This window comes from Amblyraja radiata, chromosome 16 (genome assembly GCF_010909765.2).
Source record: "Amblyraja radiata isolate CabotCenter1 chromosome 16, sAmbRad1.1.pri, whole genome shotgun sequence".
Taxonomy (NCBI): domain Eukaryota; kingdom Metazoa; phylum Chordata; class Chondrichthyes; order Rajiformes; family Rajidae; genus Amblyraja; species Amblyraja radiata.
The window spans coordinates 22974838-22987298 of NC_045971.1; the positions used below are offsets into that span (position 1 = coordinate 22974838).

The window sequence follows — 12461 nt, forward strand, 5'->3', positions numbered from 1 at the left end:
AATAAATAATAAAATAAATAAATAAATAAATAGAATTTCACGTTTCATGTATTTTGCGTTTTTGTGTTTTTATGACAGTTGGCAGATCAATTTCCCTTCTGGGATAAATAAAGTTCTATCATATCGTATCGTATTAATGAATGCAAGTACTTGTTTTTGAAAACGGTGACTTTTTATGCTGGTGAAAAAGTACTGGATCTTTCTGTAATTAAAGCTCTCCCAGCTGCTTTTGTCCAATGGTGCTTGAATTAGGATGTTCAAGTTCAAGTTCAAGTTCAAGTGAGTTTATTGTCATGTGTCCCTGTATAGGATAATGAAATTCTTGCTTTGCTTAAGCACACAGAAAATAGTAGGGATCAGCAGTTGGGATCAAAGCTGTTACATTAACATTCCAAACTCTAAACACTTTAAAGTTCATCCTTTCTTGAACTGAAATCGAAGATTACATTTCTGAAAACTACATTTCATAATGAATCACTACACTGGCAAATGAAAATCCCCAAATTTCAAAGCATTTCCCAAATGCAATGTCCTGCAACCATGCACCTTTGATATGACTAGCATTGTGCCAAATAATATGTTGTTGATGTCTTTACATGGTTTATTTCCTGCACCCACTTCCTTGCTGAAACACAGTTCTATTGACGTCAGGATGCCTCTGCTGTTCTACTCAAATTACTTTGCGAATGTATTGGCGGTGATATGGAAGTAATGGCACAGCTGAAACTATCCTGGTTCCCACCCAACATCTTCTGTAAAAATCTGAATTGCCTTCTGTTCATAACCCCTGAGGTTCAATCTAACTGGAGCATCCTAGTTGATACTTGTAAAGTATTGACTTTAACCTGCATAATCTAGCCATTTACTGGATAATATTGTTATGCCGCACTGAGATATTTATATTCAATTTAAATTTTAGCTTTTCTTCATTTAATCTTTGCTTAACTCGCATCGCATGTAAGCTGGCAGGTAAATATCTTCTGCATCATTCTACCTTATTAAATATACCTAGACAGTTACATGCTTTCAGTACATAGTCTGATACATAAAATGCTACAAAGTTAAAAATTAATCAACAATAGTGAGAAACTAAAGAATTTTGAACATTTAGGTACATACCAATTATACTGAAGAAGGTTTGAAGAAGGGTCTGGACCCGAAACGTTGCCTATTTCCTTCGCTCCATAGATGCTGCCTCACCCGCTGAGTTTCTCCAGCATTTTTGTCTGCCTTCAATTTTCCAGCATCTGCAGTTCCTTCTTAAACATCTTAACCAATTATACATCAGTTGTGAGAGAGTGATGTTACTACTGACCTTTATGGTGTATTCTTCACAAATAGAACAATGGATTTCTTCAGTGTGCTGTTTGATTCAGCAGAATAATTTTCATCCAGCATTTTGAAGACTGCTGAGAATTTGTGACTCTGTTTGGTATTACTTAAGTCTTCACATTTTGAATTTGATTCAAGGGTATTTATTTATAGATATTGTTTATGACACTTGTGTACAGTTTTGGTCTCCAAATCTGAGGAAAGACATTCTTGCCATAGAGGGAGTACAGAGAAGGTTCACCAGACTGATTCCTGGGATGTCAGGACTTTCATATGAAGAAAGACTGGATAGACTCGGCTTGTACTCGCTAGAATTTAGAAGATTGAGTGGGGATCTTATAGAAACTTACAAAATTCTTAAGGGGTTGGACAGACTAGATGCAGGAAGATTGTTCCCGATGTTGGGGAAGTCCAGGACAAGGGGTCACAGTTTAAGGATAAAGGGGAAATCCTTTAGGACCGAGATGAGAAAAACATTTTTCACACAGAGAGTGGTGAATCTGTGGAACTCTCTGCCACAGAAGGTAGTTGAGGCCAGTTCATTGGCTATATTTAAGAGGGAGTTAGATGTGGCCCTTGTGGCTAAAGGGATCAGGGGTATGGAGAGAAGGCAGGTACAGGATACTGAGTTGGATGATCAGCCATGATCATATTGAATGGCGGTGCAGGCTTGAAGGGCCGAATGGCCTACTCCTGCACCTATTTTCTATGTTTCTATGATTGCTTGTACCCATACCTGCAGAGACAGAGAACTGGCAACCAGAGAGGGCTTACTTATAAAATCATATAGTCATACAGCACAGAAAAAAGCCCTTCGGCCAAACTCGTCCATGCCAATCAAGATGTTCCATCTAAGATAGCCCATTTGCCCGTGTTTGGGTTTTTTTTAAATGTTGTTATAGTATCTGCCTGAACTGCCTATTGTGAAGCTGTGGATTTCCATCCCTAAACATCTCCCCCTCATCGCTGGTCTGCATTTCTCTGCTCCTTCACAATGTTCTTTGTCATTGCTTTTGATCACCTGCTCAAAAGATGCAAGGTATGTTTTTGACTTAGAAATCAAGGTAAACGTAGGGACGAGTATTACAACTTGTGTCACCTCACAAAAACCTGCAACTCTGGTAAATTGAATATGGGCGAGTCTTCTCAAAATTTACTCCCCTCAAACTCAGCTTACTTACAATGACATCTTCGCCAATTGATCTACCCCAGACTCAATCCTACTAGGGGATCAAGCAAAGCCATATATTTCACCACCCTCCTCCAAATTTTCTTTCAATATCTCACCTACAACATGATCCCTGCAGATTAGAGAGCTTGTTAGGGGTGGTTTATTGAAAGAGGTTTTACTCCAGCTGCCCAGAATGGTGCTAATCAACAGAATGACTGCAGAACTATTCAATCTTTGTCACCCCTACTTGCCCCATTCATGAAGTCACACAGTACACAGTGAAAGGTCTCCTCCATTGTCAGGGTGAGTCTAAACACAAATTGGAGGAACAGCATCTCATTTTCGCTTGGGTAGCTTACAGCCCAGTGGTATATTGATTTCTCTCACTTCAGGTATCTCCAGCATTCCCTCCCTCTCTATCCCTCCACCACCCAAGTCACACCAGTTTCTCATTTTCACCATACAAACAGCTAACAATGGCCTTTCCTTTATTATCATTACATTTTTGCACATCTTTCATTCATTGTCCTTTATCTCTCCACATCACCGTATATATCTCGTTTCCCTTATCACTAACGAGTCTGAAGCAGGTCTTGACCAGAAACGTCACCTATTCCTTCTCTCCAGAGATGCTGCCTGTCCCACTGTGTTACTCCAGCTTTTTGTGTCTATCTTTTGTATATGTGCCCACTTGGCTATTGATGACATTTTCACCAATGTGTACGATAGAATGGGTCTTAGACGGAAAAACCTCGAAGATAAAGATCCTTAACCAACTTGCCTCAACTCTGCACCCATACCCCTCGAAAATTCCCAATATGAAACGTCACCTGCTCATTTCCTCCCCAAATGCTGCCTGACCCGCTGAGTTCCTTCAGCACCTTGCGTTTTGCTCAAGATTCCAGCATCTGCGGTCTTGTATAGTTCAGTTTAGTTTATTGTCACTTGTACCGAGACGGCATTCTTTAGCTTAAAGACTGCAACAGATGTTCTTTAATAGAAAAAAATCTAAAAGCACAAGTTTGTGCCCCTGGTAATCAATAGTTTCAACAGAAAAAGGAGACAGATATAAATATGCAGGAGGATTGATATATAAATTGGTGATGTCAAAATAGTAGAATTCAACATCTTACTATAAAAATAGTATTGAACAGACTGTGCACATTCGGTTTTCATACACTAGCATAACATAGGGATCGCATTGTATATTTTCACAGTCAATGTCATCATATTGTCCGTGAACAATTGGCTACGCCATAAGTTGGGAATGAGAGGCCTGGTGCTCAATGTCCAAACAAAGTCACTAGCAAGGATCCCTCCCGTTATCAATGTTTTAGTAAAGTGGCTTTAAATTGAAACTGGTTCACTATCGCCTAAGTGGATGGGCAGATGCAGCCACAAAAGTGAGACGTCTCCAAGAGATGAGGTGTTGCTAATTCAAGAAAGTGAGAACTGTCCGAGAAGAGATGTCCCGAAGTAAGATTTGGAGGCAGCAGGAGTCTCAATAAGCTCAATCACCGTCCGCCAACACCTTGTTAAAGTCGGTCATGTAGCCGGAAGGCTTGTGAAAAAACAACTTCTAACCGATGTGATTAAACAAATAATACCAGCGGGCCTTAATATGTAAAGTTTGGGCGTGTGAGCACTGGAGGAAGGTGTTATTCATAGACAAAAAACATTTCCTAGTTCAGGACCAATGCAGCTAATGTGTTCAGAGATCAGTCGGAAAGTAGGAGAGAAAATGTCGCATTGGCCAGTTCGTCACTCATCCTGAAAAGATTATGTTCTGGGGTTATTTCAACTGCTATGTTATTGGTCTGCTGCACCCAGTTGATGGAATGTTGAGGCCTCTGTAATATATTGACGTATTGCAGAGAAGAGTGGTGCCAGAGATGGGAAATACTTTTCCAGATGGATCTAGGTTATTCCAGCAAGACCTTGCACTGTTCCATATATCCAATGTGGTGACGCAATTTTTCCAGCAGAAGGGACTACGTGTCTTGGACTGGCCCAGTAACTCATCTGACTCGAATCAGATTGAGAATTTGGGTCAATTATCAAGGTTAGATGTTCCTTAAGCAGAAGTGCAACACCAATTCAATAAACCTCAAGCTTTTCACCTCCAGTATTACTGAAGTTCACAGCAACAGACCACACTACAATGCAACAGGAACTGTAGATCCTGGTTTACACGAAGGACACAAAGTGCTGCAGTAACTCAGTGGGTCAGGCAGATTTAGGACCAGACTGACGGGTCCCGACCCAAAACGTCATCTACTCATGTTCTCTCGAGATGCAGCCAGACCGCTAAGTTACTCCAGCACTCTGTGTCTTTTTAATACTGTTTGCATTTGAAATACAGATATGAACTAATCTGTTATCCAAATATTGCTGTTCTTGGGACTTTGGTTTCTAATTTCTTGGCAGGTTGTCTGCATACTAAGCTATAAAGAAAACTTTCTGCTTGAACTGAAAATTTAATTGCCCTCAATGCAATTAACGTCTTACAAAATTGGCTGCAATATGCAGACTTCTCTACATTATTTTCAGACATAAGGGATCAATATTCCAAATAAAAGGAAATCTGCTTCAAATTGTTTCAGTGGAATGTCAGTGATACTCCTCATTGTTAATTGTTCCACTAAAGCCCACTGTTCAGATTTAATACCATCTATGATCAGTCTTTTGAGTGAGGTACCCGAGGTTCCATCTCAGGAGATTTGCCAGCATGAGTGGATACGTTCTTGCAAAGGATCACTGAAATTTAAAAGATGGTAAAGTTGAAAATCAATAAATATACTCCAGCAAGCCCAATCCTATGTTGTTCAGCGTGGCAGAATGTTTGTTCATTTTCTGCTTGGTCATCACTTCTGATAGCTAGCTTTCATCTGAAGGGTCACAACCCAAACCATCACCTATCCATGTTCTCCAGAGATGCTGCATGACCTGCTGAGTAACTCCAGCACTGTCTTTTTTTTAAGCTTACATGTTTGTTCAAAAAGTAGAAATTTCAAATGATAAATTACTTAGTTTTAGTATCTCCTTTGCTTCTCCCGCCATGTTTTATTTTTCTAAGATCTTCTATATTGACTTTCTAGTTATCTCTAAAGCGTTTATTCATCCATTACTCCATTGGACCCATGACAAAGACATAGCTGCCTTCTCTTCTTTGTAACTCCGGCACTGCGGTGCCATTGCGACCCAGCAGCCCAGTAACTGCAACAGATTCCACTTTCAAACGACTAATTGTATTGTTCAATTAAAAACGAGTTTGAATTCTCTGAACTTTTAGCGACTTTGCAAGTCAAGATAAAGCATTCTTGAAATGTGCATTTTTGTTTCTCTCCCCAGACTCCGCCCTGTCCGTGCACCACCAGAATTATTTCCATTCCAGATTTTGGGCATCCACTGTATATTGTTTGCATACTAATTGAAACATTCAATGATTTAATTGAAGTTGTTACCATGTTTTGCATTTGCTATTCTGTACCAGGATTTCTTGATTTGTGGGAAGAGTTGTATGAAGTTGTCTAGAGTTCAAAATGGTGAAAGGTGATTGCCATAAATAGTAAAAAATTGAGGTAGACCAATACATTATTTTTGCTGAGAATATTATAAAACAAGTTCCATGCTATTTAAGTGTGAGATTACATTTTTTTAATGAAAAATTGTGGCATTTTGAACCTTTCAGAAAGTGTGTACACTTTGATCAAAGTCTATAATCTATTGGGATAAAGAAACAGGCTTGAGGGGTTGACTTTACCCTTTCCCCTTGTTCTTAATCTTTTTGCTCTTTATTTTTGTTCAATCTGAATTAATATTCTAGGTTTACCTAAGCTGCTTCACATTTTATTTTAAGATCCTGTTTAACCAATAGTTGGCAGAGATTCGGCGTTTAATTTTTTGTTAACTTCCATTTATGTTATTCTTACTTCCGATAGATTCTGGTTAATCTTGCCAATTCAACTGTGGTATGTTTTTTTTTTACAATTAATAAAGATATTTTAAAAGTCTTAACATTTTGTAAAACCCCATTACAAATGCTAGAAACATCTATTCTATTGCTTAAAGTGCTTTAATTTAATTACTATATCACTTGTTAAATACGTATGGTCACGGGTTGAACATCATTCCTCATCTATTACTGCCAAGTCAGCCCTTCTTTATCCAGTTAAGCAATTTGTTTCAAATTGCAAATTAAGTTTTAACTGTTAAATGTACTGCCAAATTAAATCTCTCTGCCATCTTCATTTCCTTCCATTCTAATTGCAGTTTCTATTTTAGTATAATTGGCAAATTTAATGATTTGGAAAGGTAGATTGAAAAAAAAACCTTACAGCTATATTGCACACCAAAGCATTTCACAATTAATTATTTCTGAAACAGACCTTTAGTTTAATATAGGTGAATGCTGCAGCAATTTGACTCAAAGATTTATGGCGTGATATTTGCATGACATGATCTGCTTTGTTGATGATTGAAGGATCAACAATAGCTAGAACATTAGAACTCAAACTTCATTAATTCGGATGATGTCAATTTTTAAGATGGGAATCTTCCAAAAGACCTTAGTGCTGAATATTTTTATTTATTCATTTGTCTTGCATTTAGTGTGCCACCGGCATCTCTAATTTCCCCTTGAATATATTGTGGTGAGCAATCAAGTGAGTAGCATACTGGGCTTTGGTGTCAAGCTCTTGGGCTAGGTTCAGTCACATATAAACTTGACCATGGAAGGATGAAGCTTTCCACCCTGAATGGCAGTGATGAACTTTAAAAAAAAGATGTTATACATCTTCAAGGTATAGATTATGCATTACAATCAACAGTGAGAATTAAGATTTGTCAGTTTGACAGCAAAAAACGTTAGACATTTTAGAGTTAATTACACCCTCTAAAAGTACGCATCAGCTACCAAATTTTGAAATTATAGAAAGTACACATCACTTACCTCAGTTTGCTTATATTTATCTATTTAGGATTAACTTAAAAAAAATTAAACTAGCTTAATCTTCTTAAGGTCCAGATTCCTACTTCAGTATTAAAACATAAACATTAGAGGTAACCCCTCCCCCCACCGAGTTCTTTGAGCTGGAGGCCATGCATTCCTAGGAAATGGGCTGTATCACTATTTTCTGTAATGTGAAGCCATATCTGCTTGTCAAGAAAAAAAAAAAGAAATTTAGCTTTCTCCCCCACTCAAAATTCCATAAAAGCTCATTTTATTCCACATGTCAAATTTTGGAAAGTAATGCAAATTCTGTATGGACAAATTTCTGTAAGTGAGGCAGCTGTAACAGGTCTGTGATTCCATGCAGGATTAAAACTTACTTTGCACATTATGTTGGACATCATTAAGCAGCAAATGTTTCCCCATTATAATCAGTAATGCAATGAAAAGAATGAATTGCTGGGGAAAAAAAATAATTCAGTGTCATACTTTTGGCAGTTTCTGATTTGGAGCATGTAAGGCAAAATATCTGGACCACTGTAATAACAAGTGATGATTGCGGTATTGACAGAAGTGCTTTACAGAACTTGAAGAGGTGCATTATCCATTTCTGCTGTGTGTTCTGGACCCTGAATGAAAGCTTACTGCCCCAATTCATTTAAGCCAAACTAAAAGATGATGATTAAAACAGAAAAAAACATTATCTTCCAGTAGTGCAATTTGATAGTTACTTGGCTGCTTTTTTTTGGTAATTTGATAACTCGGAATTTGTCTTTTTTGATGAATTCCACAAGATCCGTGCATGCTCCTGCTGCCCCTTTACAACTTGCATATGAAAAGTAAAATAGCTGGAGTACTCAACATTACACTCTTCATGTGTGCCATTCACAATTTGAATTATTTGGCAGTGTTATTTCAGTCACCATTCAATAAGGAACTGCATTTAATGCTTTCAAACATTTTTTTCCATATGTAATCCTAGAGAATGAAAGGGTACCTGCAAATTGATTATAATACCAAAATACATTTTAAATTATTTTATTTAGAAATGATTTTTGATAGTGCATATTTCAACCATATTTGAACAATCTTAAAGGTTTACAGGAGTTTAAACAATTACGACCTTAGTTTGTCAGGTTGAGCATGATTCTATTTAAGTCCATGTATAACATTGATGTACACAAATATACAATAGTAAATTCAGAGCCAAAAATAATCAGTTTGTGCTCATGTATTACAAAATTAGTTTAGAAAATAAACACAAATAAGCTTTATGCTTGACACCTAAAGTTCAGCAGATAGATTAAGAAAAGCTATCTTATGGGCCTGTCCCACTTTCATGACTCAATTCACGACCTCTGCCAAGTTTGCCCTTGACTCATGCTCGCAGCATGGTCATCACGGGGTCGTAGGAGGTCGTAGGAAGCCGTGATGCTAGTCGTAGGTACGCGTTGCATCAAGTAGGTCGGGGCGTTTTTTCTAGCATGATGAAATGTCCACGAGTAAAAAAGGTCGTGAAAGTGGGACAGGCCCTTTAGTAAATGCTTCACATTTTGAAAGGCAGATATTTCACTTTCTACACCAATGTAATAATCTTTGGAACATTATTTCAAGCACATATACAGTCACATAAGAATTAATATACAAATAAACATGTCGCACTTTACTATATTAAAAATAATTTTGTAACAGGATAGAGAAAATGTTGCAGCTAATAGTATGCAGAGGAAGAGAGTTTTAGAGAGCAGATTTTCAGGCAGCAGGTAATTAGTTAAAAAATTGGCACATTTAATTCAATTATGTTAAATTATCTTTCTTGCAGATGCATTACCTAGATCATAATTCCCTGCCCAGCAGGTGGAAATGGGGAGTCTTGTGGGAAGGGAGGTAGTGTTGGGAGCTTTTTGATAAAATGGCTGAGAATATAAAAGGAATAATTACTTCAATTACACATGGTATTGGTCTGAATATTCTTCTTGATTTTCCCATGTTAAGATGATTACCTGATCTTGGGGGAAAAAAGCATCTAACCTATCAAAATGGAGAGGCAAGGTCAGTAGTGGAAGCATAAAGGTATTGACATTCAGCCAAAGTCTCTAAAAATGAAGAAAATTGACAAGGAAAATAGTTCATTCCTGCTAAAGAATGTACAGTATAGAAATGTAATCATGTAATGAAAGTTCAGCAAATCCATTTTACCTCCAAAAAAATCAGAAAGACAGAATCATGCCTCAAATTATCATTACTGAGTATTTTTGCAACAGTGAAAAGACATAAAAGTTAGAATTAATGTTGGTATGGTTAACAGAAACAACAGAGCGAACTTGACAGTCTGAATGCCATATGCTTGTTCCTATGTTTCGGATCCTATTCCTAACATTACAAAGCAGGGCAAGAACCTTTCACGAGCACCCATCTTCAGAACCAACTAACCATTTAATACAACACACCTAAAAAAATAGTTGACTTTAATAATACAATCATATTTACCACTTGGATTTCAAAGCTACTTTTATCTTACTGGCATTTAGAGCAATAGCATAAAGGGAAATTAATTCATATTACAATTGTAATTTTTAATGTTTCTTTGTAATATGCAAGACAAGAATCTGATGTGCAACAGTGGTTTTCCTCAAAGATAAGAAAAGTCCATTCCTCCCTGCGGCATTGCTAACCAGACCACAATCCCATGTATCAACACAGAGTTTTGAATAGGACCCAGAGTGCTTGCAATTGGGTTTTCTAATCTTGGAATGCATTCACATGTTTACAGTGCCACCCTTTTCTCCCTTTCTACATAAGCATGTTCTCCCTACATTGAATAGTAATATTAAAAAAGAGTCGGTGTCAACTGATAGTTGATCACTCAAGGAGATCACATACTTCTAGAATCCCCTCTATTCTACTGTTCTCTGCAAAGAACCATGTTGTATCTAAAACTCACATTATGTGACTGACATGGAGATTGAACTCCATTTATTCCTTTTCATGTCACTGAACTGGTGACTGTGAGCATCAATGTTGAATCTTGTGTACAGCCAAGTTCTTTGGATCACTACTAGGTATACACCAATCGTCAGCCTCGTGGTTATGTTGGTAGTGTCGCCAGGCAGATTTGTTATAAACCGGTAGCCTTTCTACTGAGTCTTTTGATAGAGCCTGAAAAACAAATAGACAAACACTGAGAATGAGCATACAAATATAATAAACATTCGGATGAGACAACAGGCTTGAAATGAAGAAAATGGATTCTTGCATTTTGTAACAAAAGTCTCATGTCAAATTTTGTCAACACAGCAGAAATAAAACACAATGCGCTGCCCTTGGTGACTTTCTTTGAGCAGGGAAATATGATCGTACAGTGCCCTCCATTTGGGAGACGCATTATTTATTTATTTGCCTCTGTACTCCACAATTTGAGATTTGTAATAGAAAAATCACATGTGATTAAAGTGCACATTGTCAGATTTTAATAAAGGCCATTTTTATACATTTTGGTTTCCCTGTATAGAAATTACAGCAGTGTTTATACATTGTCCCTCCATTTCAGGGTACCATAATGTTTGGGACACAGCAATGTCATGTAAATGAAAGTCTTGTTTAGTATTTTTTTGCATATCCTTTGCATGCAATGACTGCTTGAAGTCTGCGATTCATGGGTATTCAGTTGCTGGGTGTCTTCTCTGGTGATGCTCTGCCAAGCCATCTTTAGCTTATGCTTGTTTTGGGGGCTAGTCCCCTTCAGTTTTCTCTTCAGCATATAAAAAGCATGCTCAATTGGGTTCAGATTGGGTGATTGACGGCCATTCAAGAATTGACCATTTTTTAGCTTTGAAAAATTCCTTTTGTTGCTTGAGCAGAATGTTTGGGATCATTGTGTTGCTGTAGAATGAACCGCCGGCCAATCAGTTTTGAGGCATTTGTTTGAAATTGAGCAGATAGGTGTCTATACACATGAAAATTCATTGTGCTACTACCATCAGCAGTCGTATCGTCAATGAAGATAAGTGAGCCAGTACCTTCAGCAGCCATACATTAGGTATGTTGCAAAGCCTACCTGAAGCGTCTTTGAAAATCTGCCGGTGCGGGTGTGCGCGATTTTGGCGCCGTTTAGAGGGGGCGGGTTTAAAACGCGATTTTCTCTAAGCTGTTCAAATCGAAGATGTTCAGCCTAGTTAATTATTAACGGGAAATCGCTGGAAGACCCCGTCGCAAAAGCTATTATTAGGTTTAAAGGCCTCGTATAATAGTTATAGTAGTTTAAAAATCAATCTCTAAACCCGCGACCAACGGCAACCGCAGGGTCTCATAAAGCAGATAGCAGAAGTTAGGTTGTATATTTTTACATTAAAAAGGGCTTCTAAAGATCCCTTTATACAAAGTTTAATATTGCGAGTAGCTCAATTTGGGTCCATTATATCGCGCAGTATTTTTCTCGGCATTTGAGGGCACAAATCTACCGCAATGTGAACGTTCTAAACCAGCGCGTTCCACAGGGACCCACTGGAAAGCTGATTTAAATGGGCATTTATTTACAGCAATTGAACACTAAATTCCTTCCATTTGGCCTATAAATTAATGTAAATGAGATTTAAAAATCATGTTTTATTGTGAATTATTTGTGAATATTATTTGGACATTTAGGCTATTTAAAAATGTTAATAATTTATTAAGAAATGGATAGATGTTTAGATCTAGTAATTGAAGTCTGAAATTAGCTACAATTAGGTAACTAACTAATTATATGCTTTAATTTCAGGTCATCCAAGTAAGATTATTTTATATTTGTTTCAGAATGCTTCAATCTATGATAACTGAAAATTTCATTCAGTTCTCTTAATTTTTAAGAAAGTTATGGGCTTTTGACTGTTCACGATCACAACTTTTTTGTTATGTCCATAGAAAATCAATAGGGAACAAGATGCTCATTTCCGAGTATGAAAATGGCCATAACTTTTTAAATACTTGAGATATGAAAGTGAATTAGGTGTCAAATTAAACTTATTT

The 12461-nt window shown here is 37.3% G+C and overlaps 1 protein-coding gene across 2 annotated transcripts in view; it reads right to left on the bottom strand.

The window, feature by feature from the left end:
* Window positions 1–8462: 8462 nt before the first annotated feature.
* Window positions 8463–12461, bottom strand: part of pdk2 (pyruvate dehydrogenase kinase 2) — a 29844-nt gene continuing 25845 nt past the window's right edge. For both annotated transcript variants that reach the window (XM_033035335.1, XM_033035333.1), the window contains exon 11: window positions 8463–10613. In XM_033035335.1, the coding sequence (XP_032891226.1) occupies window positions 10573–10613 (41 nt within the window). In that variant the 3' untranslated portion in view covers window positions 8463–10572. The remainder of the gene's footprint in view (window positions 10614–12461) is intronic.